The 17,010-nt window shown below is 37.8% G+C and overlaps 1 protein-coding gene and 1 long non-coding RNA gene across 4 annotated transcripts in view; one reads left to right on the forward strand and one right to left on the reverse strand.

The window, feature by feature from the left end:
* Parp1 (Poly-(ADP-ribose) polymerase) overlaps positions 1-17,010 on the forward strand; it is a 152,796-nt gene that overhangs the window by 81,696 nt on the left and 54,090 nt on the right. For 2 of the 3 annotated variants that reach the window (XM_041776398.2, XM_041776399.2), the window contains exon 4: positions 1,814-2,344. In XM_041776398.2, coding sequence (XP_041632332.1) covers positions 1,814-2,344 — 531 coding nt within the window. Of the gene's footprint in view, positions 1-1,813; positions 2,345-6,447; positions 6,497-17,010 lie in introns of those variants that run through there. The other variant, XM_041776401.2, reaches the window with a different exon arrangement.
* On the reverse strand, positions 9,982-12,240 carry LOC138928584 (uncharacterized). Its single transcript, XR_011444989.1, has 3 exons — positions 11,595-12,240; positions 11,029-11,527; positions 9,982-10,967 (listed from the first exon to the last, which is right to left on the reverse strand). It is a non-coding gene; the product is annotated as an uncharacterized lncRNA (long non-coding RNA).

Raw genomic sequence — 17,010 nt, forward strand, 5'->3', positions numbered from 1 at the left:
ATTTCTGCATGTGGAATAGGGGTATTCCAACAGTACGACTCTTTACCCAGCAGGATATTTGAAGTCATCCATAATCGTGGTGGATCCACTCATTACTAATTTTACGAAAATATGGCAAGAAAGCTTATAATTCTTTAATTACATTTTAAAAATAATTAATTCTTCCAAAAAATCGTCAGAATATGAAGTTCCTATAGAATGTGCTTGCTATTCAGTTAAGGCTTTGTTATCTTTTGGAATTATTTTTATTTTTTGTTATTCTTGTTAAACAACCAGTATTCATTTGTATTATTTTTATTACAAATATAAACATAGTTCAATAAATAAACAAGAAAGGAAGCTAACTTCGGCTCGCCGAAGTTTATATACCCTTGCAGATTGGTTTTCATATTTATATTATAAATTATAATGCCGAAAACAGACAATAAACAGAGTTTCATTACATTTTACCTATATTATTATGTTTACAGTTTGACAGTTACAGTTTTACATTCCCAGCTTTACATTTTCTCTTCATCTACCGATCGGTTTATATGGCAGCTATATGATATAGTTGTTCGATTTTTATGAAATTTATACCAAAATTCTAGAATAATAAAATAAGCTTATATCCCGGAGTAGATGAAAAAACGTTGAAAAACTACGAAGTTATAGTTCTTTTCCTATTAATTTCCCGATCGTTCCTATGGCAGCTATAAGAAATAGTCGTCCGATTTTCATAAAATTTTTACCAAAATTCTGAAATAATATAAAATGGCCATATCTAAAGGTGCAAAAATGTTGAAAAACAGCAAAGTTATAATTTTTTTTCTAAAAATTTATCGAACATTTGTATGGCAGCTATATGATATAGTCGTCCGATCCGGCCCGTTCCGACATATATAGCAGTGAGAGTATATAGAAGACTATATGCAAAGTTTCATTCAGATAGCTTTAAAACTGAGGGACTAGTTTGCGTAGAAACGGACAGACGGACAGACGGACGGACGGACAGACGGACATGGCTAGATCGACTCGGCTGTTGATGCTGATCATAAATATATATACTTTATAGGGTTGGAAACGTCTCCTTCACTGCGTTGCAAACTTCTGACTGAAATTATAATACCCTGCAAGGGTATAATAAGACTGTGTAAAAATGAATATTATCTTTACGGAATAGGTAAAAAGTTTTGCCTACTTAGCCATGATTGAAAAATTAGGTTTGAGAATGTGTGGGTGAAACTGCTAAAGCAGTCTTTTTTTAATTGTGAATGTTGCGACTAGGACAGCCAAGCAGACGGTGTTCCTGACGAGGTTATGTTTTGGATCCCAAAACGCAGCTTATAACACAATCATGTCAATCAAAATATTTTACAGATCAACAAGGTTTTGTTGTTGAAAAACTGAGGGTCGTTTTCGAAGTAATTTGTTCAGACGATCAATTACGGTTTTTATTAAGCCTTTGAGACAAAAATATATATATTATTGTCTAATTTTTTCTTCAAAAATTAATTATCAAAAAAAAAATGCAAGAACAATTTTCAATACAAATTACACAGTAAAAAATTGTACTCCAAGATTTACCCGCCAAGATTAATACCAAAAACTTAAGACAGCTTAGAATCCAAAAAAGTTCGTGTATGCACTTTAAAATATATTTCAGTTAAAGATGGTTTCAGTGTTAGAAGCGTATCCCGATCAGGAAATATAAATAAAGAGATAAGAACTTTAATAATTATAAAATAATAAAAATATGTGAAACCAAATTACATTTGACTAATTTAAAGAGTGTCATATTAAATTAATATTTATTTTTATATTTTTCCTATAGGTTAATGGAATCTAATGGAATACCAGAACCAAAAAAAACAAAAACAGAAAAAATCAATGATTCTGAAGAAAAAGAAAAAATAACGGAAATAAAAAAACAAAACGATCTATTTTTTACATTTCGCGATGAACTTAAAAGTCGAATGAAAAAATCAGACATCAGCAGACTTTTGATTTGGAATAATCAGCAACCTTTATTAGGTGACTCTGAAAGATTATTTGATCAAGCTGCGGACTTATTGGCTTTTGGTGCAATTCAACCTTGCGTCGAATGCAAAAGTTCTCAGTTTACATTCAATAAGTCTGGTTATATATGTAATGGTAATATTTCGGAATGGACTAAGTGTAATACGCTGTTAAGAGAACCTGTAAAATCAGCTTGCCAAGTACCAAAGGATCTGACGGAAATTTATGACTTTTTAAATACTGTACAGAAAAAACCAGTAACACGGATAATACAATATCTCCCCCCAAGTGAAACCACTATAACTAAAAATTTAAAGCTAAAACACAATCACGATGAATTTGACGGGTTAGTATTAAAAATAATAAATATATTTAACTAAAAATAACAAATAATATAACTAGTTTAAAAACAAGAAATTTAACTAAATTCAGGCAACCGAAATATCTACATGTAACGCTTGAGACTCGGTAAGCGTCATCTAGTTCAGGGTAATTAGCTAGCGCCATCTGCATTACAGATAGCGGAATCAGAACGGGGCAGAAGTACTGCAAGTGGTGACTATTTGAAAGTGAAAGAAGAAAAAGGAACATCTCACTTCTACGGATAAAAGGTCGAAATAAAGCCGAGTCGGACCCGAAGGGGGTCCAACGGGGATTGCCCTGCTATATTGTTTTTTTCTTGTTTTTATTGTTCCCGAGAAACGTGTGAATTAGTAAGAGTTTATGGAAAACAGATGAAAAACAAGAAAGGAAACTAACTCCGGCACGCCAAAGTTTGTATACCCTTGCAGATTGGTTTTGATATTTATATTATAAATTATAATGCCGAAAACAGACACTAAACAGAGTTTCATAACATTTTACCTATACCTAATATGTTTAAAGTTTGACAGTTACAATTTTACATTCCCAGCTTTACATTTTCTCTACATCTACGGATCGCTTCTATGGCAGCTATATGAAATAGTTGTCCGATTTTCATAATATTGTTACCAAAATTCTGAAGTAATACTAAAAGCTCTTATCTCAAAGAAGATGAAAATTCGTTGAAAAACAACGAAGTTATAATTTTTTCTATTACTTTCCCTATCGTTCCTATGGCAGCTATAAGATATAGTGGTCCGATTTTCATAAAATTAAAACCGAAAATCTGAAATAATATAAATTTGCCATATCTCAAAAATGATGCAAAAATTTTGAAAAACTGCCAAGTTATAATTTATTTTCTAAAAATTTATCGGACATTTGTATGGCAGTTTATCTCATTTCATGTTTTGTTTCACTTACAATCATCTTCAGTTTGGTCTGTAATTTAACCATGAATCGTCTTACAAGCGAAAAATGTTTGCAAATCATTGAATTTCATTATTAGCTCTTTGTTAAAAAAGTTTCGTGCACTCCTTCAATTTTATGGCCAGTTTAGTCGACACACTGAAGCGATTTTTCAAGGTATTGTGACAAAATTTTTGTTGCAAAAGTGCAATAGTTTTTTTTTTTGTTTTTGCAAGGCGTTGTTGCACTATGTAAAAACAGTACAAAACAGCTAAAAGAAGAATCGATCGGTTTTTTTTTTTTTTTTCGCGCGGGGTCCCGCTTCCACCTCCCGCCCAACCGACCGAGGGGCGCAGCCGTGTGGCGTACGGCACGAATCGCGAACTAGATAGACGCGGTGAATGAAGGAAGAAAAGAACGAGGAAACGTTGCAACAAACAAAATTTAATAAGGGGAACAAAAAATATAATATAATAAAAATAGTAATAATTAAGTAATAACGCATGCAAAATAAATATAAAAAATATAAAATAATGTAACTAAATAATAACTACGATGAATAAATAAAAACGCATGCAAAGTAAATATAAAAAACAAAATAATATAATGTAACTAAATAATAACTACGATAAATAAATAAGAACGCATGCAACATTAGACTACGGTGATACACTACGAGCTAACTCAACAAGTATTAAAGTTTTTAGTACAGAAGGGCTATCGCTACGAATTACAATGTCAGAGAGGCGGTTGTAATCCGTACATAAAACCCTAAAGGGTTCATGCACTTCAAACTCCCGCCTACAGTGATTTACTACTAAAGGGATAAGGGTTCTAGATGTTAGTCGGGGAACGTGGAAATTGAGCTGCCCTAAGAGAAAAGGGCTCTCAACATCACCGTTTATTAGGTTATGGAGGAATACGACACCAAGCATCGTTTTACGGTTAGCTAGGGAGGGTAAGTTAATTAATAGGAGTCTACTTGAATAGGACGGTAGCCTCTCATCAGCATCCCAAGGTAGGCCACGGAGGGCGAAAAGTAAAAAGTTATTTTGTACAGATTCAATACGGTTAATATGGATTCCGAATTGAGGACTCCAGACGCATGAACCATACTCCAATATAGGGCGAACTAATGAAGTAAAAAGGGTCTTCGTTATATAAGGGGAATCGAATTCCTTCGACCACCTCTTAATGAAACCGAGCATGCCTTTGGCTTTATTAACCATGCACGAAATATGTTCAGAGAACGAAAGTTTAGGGTCTAAGCGAACGCCTAAATCATCAACAAGAGATATTCTTTCAAGAGCGCAATCATTTAGCGTATAAGTGGCAAACTGGGGAGTGACACGTGAAAATGTCATCAGCTTGCATTTAGAGCTATTGAGATGTAATAAATTAGCACGACACCATGCTTGAAAGTTATTAAGATCCGATTGCAGGTCTGACTGGCAAGAGCTGTCCTTATACTGCAAGCATAGCTTAACGTCATCAGCGTACATAAGTACTCTAGAATTCGTTAGAACCAGCGGGAGGTCATTGATAAACAATGTAAATAGCAGCGGGCCGAGGTGGCTTCCCTGTAGGACGCCAGAAGTGACTCTGAGAAATTTGGATAGAGCATTTTTAAACAGAACCTTTTGAGTACCTTTTGTTTCGCTCCGCTGTTGTTTTTACCTATCAAACAAAACAATTAATATACATTTCTTGGTTTTATTTATAAACACTTTAAGCCTTAAAGTTTAAGGGTTTATATACAGTTGTGATAGGTAAAAAATCGATTTTTTTTATTGCATATTCTTCAAGTATATACTGTTAAGAATACTCTCACAAAAACTCATAACGATCGGAGTATTAGAACCCAAGTTGTAGCTATTTATAGCGCACTACCTGCACATCGGCTTAAAGAAACTTAAACCTTTAAAAGCGATTATCTCAGAATCTTGTTTTTTCGAAATTACCTTTGCGGTGGACACGATTACTAAAAAACTATTAATCTGATCAACACCAAATTTTGACCACTTATTTATTATAATAATAGCTAGTCCTCTAACGAAGAATTTTCCATTTTTTTTAGAAAACTTTCTTTTTATACCCTTGCAGGGTATTATAATTACAGTCAGAAGTTTGCAACGCAGTGATCGTTCCTATGGGAGCTATAAGATATAGTGGTCCGATTTTCATAAAATTTTTACCAAAATCCTGGAATAATATAAAATGACTATATTTAAAAAATAATGCAAAAATAATTAAAAACACCCAAGTTATATTTTATTTTCTAAAAATTTTTCGAACATTTGTATGGCAGCTATATGATATAGTCGTCCGATCCGGCCCGTTCCGACATATATAGCAGTGAGAGTATATAGAAGACTATATGCAAAGTTTCATTCAGATAGCTTCAAAACTGAGGGACTAGTTTGCGTAGAAACGGACAGACGGACATGGCTAGATCGACTCGGCTGTTGATGCTGATCAAGAATATATATATTTTATAGGGTCGGAAACGTCTCCTTCACTGCGTTGCAAACTTCTGACTGAAATTATAATACCCTGCAAGAGTATAAAAACATTATAACTTCGTCGTTTTTCAACCTATTTTTATCTACTTTGAGGTATAAGCTTATTTTATTAGTTCAGAATTTTGGTATAAATTTTATGAAAATCGGACAACTATAGCTGCCATATAAACCGATCGGTAGATGTAGAGAAAATGTAAAACTGGGAATGTAAAACTGTAACTGTCAAACTCTAAACAATAAGTATAGGTAAAATTTAATGAAATAATATCTGGAAGGGTATACAAACTTCGGCGTGCCGAAGTTAGCTTCCTTTCTTGTTTAGAGCATAAAACTCGAAAATCGTATACCTTGAAAAAGTAAATTTTTTGTTAAAATTCGTCGCCATTTTTTTTTAAATCAAAATTTTTACAAATCAATCGTCTACATTTTTAATAAATATTCTTTATGGTGTCAAAAAAAAATCGACAAAACTTAATATTTTTGCGCGGTACAACTGTATATAACCCCTTAAGTACCTGCGTATTCCGTATCGTATGATAAACTGCTATTAAAGCGATCTGTAAAAGTAAATCAAAACATTAATTCCAAATTGCGAAAAGTTCGCTTTGTCACACACATTTTCGTACATATACACTGACGTGCTTGTGTCTCCAAGGTTTGGCGCACCAACAACGACAACCTGCTCCTAGAGGTGGCCAAAGGGAGCGTTAAGAGTGACTCCGCTACTGTGCGAGCGTCGACAGAGGACACGAAAGTTTTGGTTCTGGAGGTACGGAACATCGACTCCATCACCTCGAAGAAAGAGGTCTGCTCCGCTATTGCCGCCCAATTTAATTTTGAGGCAGAACGGGTGAGTGTCCGTAGCATGAGCCGTGGCCGCTCAGAGACGCAGCTGGCGGTGGTCAAACTGCCCGTCCCACTGGGCAAGACAGTCCTGCAGCGTGGAAAGGTGGGAATCGGATGGTCAACCTGTAGGGTCCGGGAAAGATCTGGTTCACCGAGGTGCTTCAGATGCCTGGAAACCGGGCACATTGCGATCCACTGCAAGACCCCGGTGGATAGGAGTGTCTGCTACATCAAATGCGGAGAGTCGGGACACAAGACAGACGAATGTTCCAAGGAGCCAACATGTTTCCTTTGGAAGGCGGCTGGTAGCAAGAAGACGAGGCATCAGGCACGCGGCATGGGCTGCCCAGCCTCGAACAGAGGGAACGTGAACTGTATGTGTCTGCATGCAGTTGATTTAACTTAATTTGAATCACTGCAGAGCGGCGCAGGACCTGCTACTGCAGACGGTGAGCGAGGTAGCGGCGGACGTCGCTATACTTAGGGAACCCTATAAGGCGAGGGAGGGAGGAGCATGGGCGAAGGACCACTCCGGCAAGGCGGCCCTTTGACTCTGTGGCGACGGACAGCGACAGATGTCCAACATCCTGACAGCCGATGGATTTTTGCTTTTGCATATACAGCTGCTACTTGACCCCCAGTCTCCCGCTGGAGGCATTCGGCAGGATCCTGGACAACCTATGCAGCGATATGCGAGGCAGGGCCAAGGTTGTAGTCGGTGGCGATTTCAACGCCTGGGCCCTCGAGTGGGGATCCATTGTAAGACGTTGATGCACTATGTACAGTACATATCAAGTGGAACTTGCACGAAGCACGTGCTTGTTTTGTTAGCAGTTAGTAGGCGCAAAGGAAATAGATAGAAAAGAATGCGACGAAACTACTACTGGCGTACTGCCGGATTGGTTGCTTGCATGCGTACTAAGTAGGTTAAGATTGAAGTTTTTAGTTTTGGGAGGCTATCAACATTAGATATTATGGTGTACAAATCATTATAATTTGCACAGAGAACTCTAAAGGGTTCATGCAGTTCAAAGGATGTTCTACAGTGGGGCAAAACTAATGGTAAAAGGATCTAGTGTTTCTTATTGGTACGTGAAAATTTAGCTGACCGAGAAAGTCAGTACTTTCCACGTCACCACGGATTACATGTAAACCAAAATTTAAAAAAAAAATTTTTATTTTTGTTTAAAAAATAGTTTATTACTTAAAGAATATACTGTGTAAGTTTCATTATCGAATTCAAACTTTAAGTGCCTCAAATCAAGTATGCACGCAAGGTTCACAAATTGTTAAATTGTAAACCTTGTAAACCTTGTCGATCTACTGATTCTTGCGAACCAAGGAAACATGATGTACCGTGTGGTCGTGAGAAAAGTGTTAAATCCGTTAGATTTGCCCCTGAGGTTGAAGAGATTGTTGGAATTGTAGATGCGTCCCCCTATGATATTGATTTACTTTTGCAGACCGAGCAGATAAGAGATCCGGAAATCCGTCGAGTGCGAGAGAAGTTAGAGATTGGCGAAATTGAAAATTTCGTGTTGTTAGATGGGATAGTGTATAGAGCGAAGGATAGTGAGAAACTGTGTATGTATGTTCCGAGCCGAATGCAAGAAGATCTAATTAGAACATTTCATAAGTTGGGCCATTTTGCGACCGATAAGTGTGTGAATAAACTGAGAGAAAAAATTTTTTTTTCCCTGGTATGAGGAGTAAGGTCGATCTATTTATAAAGAACTGCTTAACCGTGTTGAATTCGCTATAAACAACTCCGTTCAGTGTAGTACCGGAAAGACCCCTAGTTCCTTGTTATTTGGTTGTGAACAACGTGGTCCAGTGGTGGATGAGCTCACCGAGTATTTGGAAGAAAATTTGATCAGGAGAAACCGTGATGTTTGGATACCGTAAGGGACGAAGCACTTGAGAATATACGTCAATCACAGGTCCGAAATAAAACCGCATACGGCTTAAGGCATAAGGCACCTACGTTGTACAAGGCGATGATTTTGTTGCTATTCGTAACGTTGATGTGACCCCAGGGCATTGTAAGAAGTTTGCACCCAAGTATCGTGGCCCATATAGAGTAAACCGTGTTTTTCGGAACGACCGTTATGAGATTACAGATATAGACAATTGTCAGCTTACACAACTCCCATATAAGGGAATCCTTGAGGCTGCTAGGCTAAAACCGTGGTTGCAAGTGTGTAATAAAACCATAGGAATATGTGTATGATCGAGGTCGATCAAATGTCAGGTTGCCCGAATGTAAAGCCCTGAAATTTTCATATTGTGCGCCTTAGTGTGACCAGCTATTGTAGAGTTATCGATAGGAGACCGATCGTAGATTTAAGTTGGATTTTGTAAAACAAAAAGGACGGTCACTTAGGACCTTGGTATAATGGAAGAACAACGTGTTTTGGATCAGAGAAAAAGAAATCGTGTTTAATAAAAGCAATCCGTTGGAAATATTATTTGAAAAGAACCTAGGAGTTTACACTTCGTTGTTTTTCAACGTAATTTAATCTATTTTGAGACATGAGCTTCTGGTATTATTTCAGAATCTTGGTATAAATTTATGAAAATCGGACGACTATATCTTACAGCTGCCATAGGAACGATAGGGAAAGTAATAGAAAAAAAATTATAACTTCGTTGTTTTTCAACGTATTTTCATCTACTCTGAGATGACTTTTTTTTTTTTATTATTTCAGAATTTAGGTATAAGTTTTATGAAAATCGGACAACTATATAGCTGCCATTGAAACGATCGATAGATGTAAAGAAAATATAAAGCTGGGAATTTAAAACTGTAACAGCCAATCTGTAAACATAATAAAAATAGGTAAAATGTTTTGTGTGTGTTGTCAGCATTTAAATCTATAATATAAATATGAAAACCAATCTGCAAGGGTATACAAACTTCGGCGTTCCGAAGTTAGCTTCCTTTCTTGTTAGGTTTGTTTTTGGTTTTCATAATATCGAAGCCGCCTAGAGACTTCAAGTACTGCAGTACTGCAGAACACTACACATATGTATATGTATGTAGGTCGATGCTTTGCTTTAGACATGGCCAGAATATTTATGTTTGACCTAAATATGTGGATCTAATTACAAGGCATAGCTTTGGTCGGCTAAACCCTCACAAGCAAGAATTTTCGGTCTTCGGGTCTGCCTTGCTTCTACTAATTCTACTTGCATTTTGAGTTGACTGCTGTTGCATTCAGAAGTTAAAGTTGCCTACAAATTAAATATTATAAGGTATGTGGAAGTTATTTGAAGTCAATAAATAAAATAAATTGCTGAATTGATGTTAAATATGGATGCAACTTCAACCTAGACGGTGTGAATGGGATTTACGTACGTACATATTTTTAATAAGTTACGGACTTCGTTTTTATTCAGTGTACATATGTTGCTATGTACATACTTATGTATACAATATATTTGTGCAAAGTACTGAAATGTACAATTTGATTTGAAAATATTTATATATGTACTAGCGGACCCGGCGAACTTTATCTCGCCCCAACTTCGACTGATTAAAACAAATTAAATTGAGACGTTCCGTTTCTACTTTGACGTACATGTCGAAACAGTACTGTTGAAACATCATCAATCGATACGCATAAAAATTCATAGAGCTGACCTTATTCCTATCTTCTCCTAAAAATTTTAGGCTAAAATTTGAATTCAAAATTAGTTGAGAATCAAAAAGAAGTGATGACTTTTAAACAAACCTGTCGTTGGATTGACAAATTTTTTTGACTTGAAATCTGTGGAGAGCGATCTGATAAACAATATTTTTTGTTTTGTTATCCGGTGTAAAAATAAATAATGATGACGGCTTTCCCACACGCGAACAGGCTACGTATAGCTGGCCATGTGAAAAATATGGATATTCTAGATTTATCCTGCAGACTTCCAACGATTGGCCTTGCGATTTATTGATGGTCATCGCAAATGCCAATCGAACTGGGAACTGAATCGTCTTGAATTGGAATGGAAGATCTGTTGGAATAATAGGAATTCGTGGGATAAGAACTACCTCTCCTTTAAATTTGCCCTTGCATATGGCGCGGACTTCCAACATAAGTTGCTGGGAGATTGGTCAAACAACCGATGTTGTTCGCGTGTCCTTCAGTAGCGATGGCGTCACGCAAGTGAATGTACTCGTCTGACCGCAACTTCGACTGATTAAAACGAATGAAATTGAGACACAGTACTGTTGAAACAAACGGTGGTATCTTAACAGATGATTGTCAACATCTAGTCGAATCATCAATCGATACGCATCAAAATTCATAGAGTTGACGTTCTTATTCGTTTCTTCTCCTAGAATTTGAATTCAAACTTAGTTGTAGAATCAAAAAGAAGTGATGACTTGTAAACAAACCTGTCGTTGGATTGACCATCTTTATGTTGAAGTGATACCCACCTTCTCCACGACAGAACATTAACGGATATTGAAGAGCATCATGTGACCGATGAGTCTCATAAACTCGCTGCACTTGGCCATTATCCCGACGGTTAAAAACAATATCGCGTTATTCCACATTCTCGCCAACAATCACCACTGCGTGTTCATTGATAGTGGGAGCGTTAAATTGTCTTGCATGGCTACCAGTGGGTCTTTTGTCAGCGCTGATAATGATTTTATGTTCGTCATAATGCATTATATCCAATGCAGTTTTGAACAATCTGACCAATTCATTATGCACATAAAGAAGATTTTGCAATTGTTCGATAATTTCACGTTAAGTTTCAGTAAAAATTCCACAGCGGTGATTTAGTTCAACTGCCGAATCACCAATGAAATAGATCTGAAGGAATTTAAGATCTTTGTTTTGTGGTGATAACAAAGCGCCCGCTCGGTGTTGAATTTGCCCATGAATCTGAATGTTGGAATGCAATTTTAAAAAATGTGAGTTGTTAATTTTGATAATAAAGAGACGCCATTACCTTATAACTTGGATTGTAGCCTGATTGATGAAAAACCTCGACTCCAAATGACGTAATTGGAAAGCATCCGTTATATTTTTGTGCAAGATTTAGGAAACTGTTTGATTGGGCTGAATTTCTATATAGTAGCGAATACAATGGCCCTGGTGGATGAGCCAAAACGGGCAATTTGATTTTGCCACCTGCACAGCATAAGCCGGGGGTTTCCAACCGAAACTTCAGTGCATTGCAATCCTAGACAATGAACCAATAACAACGCAGGTAAGATCCTTGTAGGATGTTTCAGGATTGTATGCGAATGCAGCGCGATTCAAGTTTTCATTTGCGGCTCGTCTTTCTCTATTATTATGTCGGGCTTGAGGTGATCTTTGTGGAGCGAGAAGCTGTGCCATTTGGGCACGTATCGATGCATTTATTTCTGTACGTTCCTCTTGCGTCCGACTATTACGGGAATTCTGAATACTTATTGCATTGCGTGAACGCCGTCCAAGTCTTGATCGTCTAACAGCAGGCATTACTTCCAATTGGTAATGCTTCGTTAGCTCGATTTTTTTGTTTAAATATTTTTTTACCGAGTTCATTGATACACAATTTCAACGCAGCTATGATCTTTGTAGGGTGTTTCAGAATTTTACATACAACAGTGTGTCCATCTGTTGAGCCGCTAGCGACTTTTCCGGAAGGTCTTCCCAAAATTTTCTTACCTTCTTACCTTCTTCTGACAATTGTCAAAAAAAAATCGACAAAACTTAATATTTTTGCGCGGTACAACTGTATATAACCCCTTAAGTACCTGCGTATTCCGTATCGTATGATAAACTGCTATTAAAGCGATCTGTAAAAGTAAATCAAAACATTAATTCCAAATTGCGAAAAGTTCGCTTTGTCACACACATTTTCGTACATATACACTGACGTGCTTGTGTCTCCAAGGTTTGGCGCACCAACAACGACAACCTGCTCCTAGAGGTGGCCAAAGGGAGCGTTAAGAGTGACTCCGCTACTGTGCGAGCGTCGACAGAGGACACGAAAGTTTTGGTTCTGGAGGTACGGAACATCGACTCCATCACCTCGAAGAAGGAGGTCTGCTCCGCTATTGCCGCCCAATTTAATTTTGAGGCAGAACGGGTGAGTGTCCGGAGCATGAGCCGTGGCCGCTCAGAGACGCAGCTGGCGGTGGTCAAACTGCCAGTCCCACTGGGCAAGACAGTCCTGCAGCGTGGAAAGGTGGGAATCGGATGGTCAACCTGTAGGATCCGGGAAAGATCTGGTTCACCGAGGTGCTTCAGATGCCTGGAAACCGGGCACATTGCGATCCACTGCAAGACCCCGGTGGATAGGAGTGTCTGCTACATCAAATGCGGAGAGTCGGGACACAAGACAGACGAATGTTCCAAGGAGCCAACATGTTTCCTTTGGAAGGCGGCTGGTAGCAAGAAGACGAGGCATCAGGCACGCGGCATGGGCTGCCCAGCCTCGAACAGAGGGAACGTGAACTGTATGTGCCTGCATGCAGTTGATTTAACTTAATTTGAATCACTGCAGAGCGGCGCAGGACCTGCTACTGCAGACGGTGAGCGAGGTAGCGGCGGACGTCGCTATACTTAGGGAACCCTATAAGGCGAGGGAGGGAGGAGCATGGGCGAAGGACCACTCCGGCAAGGCGGCCCTTTGACTCTGTGGCGACGGACAGCGACAGATGTCCAACATCCTGACAGCCGATGGATTTTTGCTTTTGCATATACAGCTGCTACTTGACCCCCAGTCTCCCGCTGGAGGCATTCGGCAGGATCCTGGACAACCTATGCAGCGATATGCGAGGCAGGGCCAAGGTTGTAGTCGGTGGCGATTTCAACGCCTGGGCCCTCGAGTGGGGATCCATTGTAAGACGTTGATGCACTATGTACAGTACATATCAAGTGGAACTTGCACGAAGCACGTGCTTGTTTTGTTAGCAGTTAGTAGGCGCAAAGGAAATAGATAGAAAAGAATGCGACGAAACTACTACTGGCGTACTGCCGGATTGGTTGCTTGCATGCGTACTAAGTAGGTTAAGATTGAAGTTTTTAGTTTTGGGAGGCTATCAACATTAGATATTATGGTGTACAAATCATTATAATTTGCACAGAGAACTCTAAAGGGTTCATGCAGTTCAAAGGATGTTCTACAGTGGGGCAAAACTAATGGTAAAAGGATCTAGTGTTTCTTATTGGTACGTGAAAATTTAGCTGACCGAGAAAGTCAGTACTTTCCACGTCACCACGGATTACATGTAAACCAAAATTTAAAAAAAAAATTTTTATTTTTGTTTAAAAAATAGTTTATTACTTAAAGAATATACTGTGTAAGTTTCATTATCGAATTCAAACTTTAAGTGCCTCAAATCAAGTATGCACGCAAGGTTCACAAATTGTTAAATTGTAAACCTTGTAAACCTTGTCGATCTACTGATTCTTGCGAACCAAGGAAACATGATGTACCGTGTGGTCGTGAGAAAAGTGTTAAATCCGTTAGATTTGCCCCTGAGGTTGAAGAGATTGTTGGAATTGTAGATGCGTCCCCCTATGATATTGATTTACTTTTGCAGACCGAGCAGATAAGAGATCCGGAAATCCGTCGAGTGCGAGAGAAGTTAGAGATTGGCGAAATTGAAAATTTCGTGTTGTTAGATGGGATAGTGTATAGAGCGAAGGATAGTGAGAAACTGTGTATGTATGTTCCGAGCCGAATGCAAGAAGATCTAATTAGAACATTTCATAAGTTGGGCCATTTTGCGACCGATAAGTGTGTGAATAAACTGAGAGAAAAAATTTTTTTTTCCCTGGTATGAGGAGTAAGGTCGATCTATTTATAAAGAACTGCTTAACCGTGTTGAATTCGCTATAAACAACTCCGTTCAGTGTAGTACCGGAAAGACCCCTAGTTCCTTGTTATTTGGTTGTGAACAACGTGGTCCAGTGGTGGATGAGCTCACCGAGTATTTGGAAGAAAATTTGATCAGGAGAAACCGTGATGTTTGGATACCGTAAGGGACGAAGCACTTGAGAATATACGTCAATCACAGGTCCGAAATAAAACCGCATACGGCTTAAGGCATAAGGCACCTACGTTGTACAAGGCGATGATTTTGTTGCTATTCGTAACGTTGATGTGACCCCAGGGCATTGTAAGAAGTTTGCACCCAAGTATCGTGGCCCATATAGAGTAAACCGTGTTTTTCGGAACGACCGTTATGAGATTACAGATATAGACAATTGTCAGCTTACACAACTCCCATATAAGGGAATCCTTGAGGCTGCTAGGCTAAAACCGTGGTTGCAAGTGTGTAATAAAACCATAGGAATATGTGTATGATCGAGGTCGATCAAATGTCAGGTTGCCCGAATGTAAAGCCCTGAAATTTTCATATTGTGCGCCTTAGTGTGACCAGCTATTGTAGAGTTATCGATAGGAGACCGATCGTAGATTTAAGTTGGATTTTGTAAAACAAAAAGGACGGTCACTTAGGACCTTGGTATAATGGAAGAACAACGTGTTTTGGATCAGAGAAAAAGAAATCGTGTTTAATAAAAGCAATCCGTTGGAAATATTATTTGAAAAGAACCTAGGAGTTTACACTTCGTTGTTTTTCAACGTAATTTAATCTATTTTGAGACATGAGCTTCTGGTATTATTTCAGAATCTTGGTATAAATTTATGAAAATCGGACGACTATATCTTACAGCTGCCATAGGAACGATAGGGAAAGTAATAGAAAAAAAATTATAACTTCGTTGTTTTTCAACGTATTTTCATCTACTCTGAGATGACTTTTTTTTTTTTTATTATTTCAGAATTTAGGTATAAGTTTTATGAAAATCGGACAACTATATAGCTGCCATAGAAACGATCGATAGATGTAAAGAAAATATAAAGCTGGGAATTTAAAACTGTAACAGCCAATCTGTAAACATAATAAAAATAGGTAAAATGTTTTGTGTGTGTTGTCAGCATTTAAATCTATAATATAAATATGAAAACCAATCTGCAAGGGTATACAAACTTCGGCGTTCCGAAGTTAGCTTCCTTTCTTGTTAGGTTTGTTTTTGGTTTTCATAATATCGAAGCCGCCTAGAGACTTCAAGTACTGCAGTACTGCAGAACACTACACATATGTATATGTATGTAGGTCGATGCTTTGCTTTAGACATGGCCAGAATATTTATGTTTGACCTAAATATGTGGATCTAATTACAAGGCATAGCTTTGGTCGGCTAAACCCTCACAAGCAAGAATTTTCGGTCTTCGGGTCTGCCTTGCTTCTACTAATTCTACTTGCATTTTGAGTTGACTGCTGTTGCATTCAGAAGTTAAAGTTGCCTACAAATTAAATATTATAAGGTATGTGGAAGTTATTTGAAGTCAATAAATAAAACAAGAAAGGAAGCTAACTTCGGCACGCCGAAGTTTGTATACCCTTGCAGATATTATTTCATTACATTTTACCTATACTTATTATGTTTACAGTTTGACAGTTACAGTTTTGCATTCCCAGCTTTACATTTTGTATACATCTACGGATCGGTTTATATGGCAGCTATATGATATAGATGTCCGATTTTTTTTGAAATTTATACCAAAATTCTAGAATAATAAAATAAGCTTATACGTTGAAAAACAACGAATCTATAATTTTTTTTCTATTAATTTCCCGATCGTTCCTATGGCAGCTATATGATATAGTCGTCCGATTTTCATAAAATTTTTACCAAAATTCTAAAATAATATAAAATGGTCATATCTAAAAAATGGTGTAAAAATGTTGAAAAACAGCAAAGTTATAATTTTTTTTCTAAAAATATATCGAACATTTGTATGGCAGCTATATGATATAGTCGTCCGATCCGGCCCGTTCCGACATATATAGCAGTGAGAGCATATAGAAGACTATATGCAAAGTTTCATTCAGATAGCTTTAAAACTGAGGGACTAGTTTGCGTAGAAACGGACAGACGGACGGACAGACGGACAGACGGACAGACGGACAGACGGACGGACAGACGGACAGACGGACATGGCTAGATCGACTCGGCTGTTGATGCTGATCAAGAATATATATACTTTATAGGGTCGAAAACGTCTCCTTCACCGCGTTGCAAACTTCTGACTGAAATTATAATACCCTGCAAGGGTATAATAAATTGCTGAATTGATGTTAAATATGGATGCAACTTCAACCTAGACGGTGTGAATGGGATTTACGTACGTACATATTTTTAATAAGTTACGGACTTCGTTTTTATTCAGTGTACATATGTTGCTATGTACATACTTATGTATACAATATATTTGTGCAAAGTACTGAAATGTACAATTTGATTTGAAAATATTTATATATGTACTAGCGGACCCGGCGAACTTTATCTCGCCCCAACTT

Source organism: Drosophila kikkawai, chromosome 3L, assembly GCF_030179895.1.
Source record: "Drosophila kikkawai strain 14028-0561.14 chromosome 3L, DkikHiC1v2, whole genome shotgun sequence".
Taxonomy (NCBI): Eukaryota; Metazoa; Arthropoda; class Insecta; order Diptera; family Drosophilidae; genus Drosophila; species Drosophila kikkawai.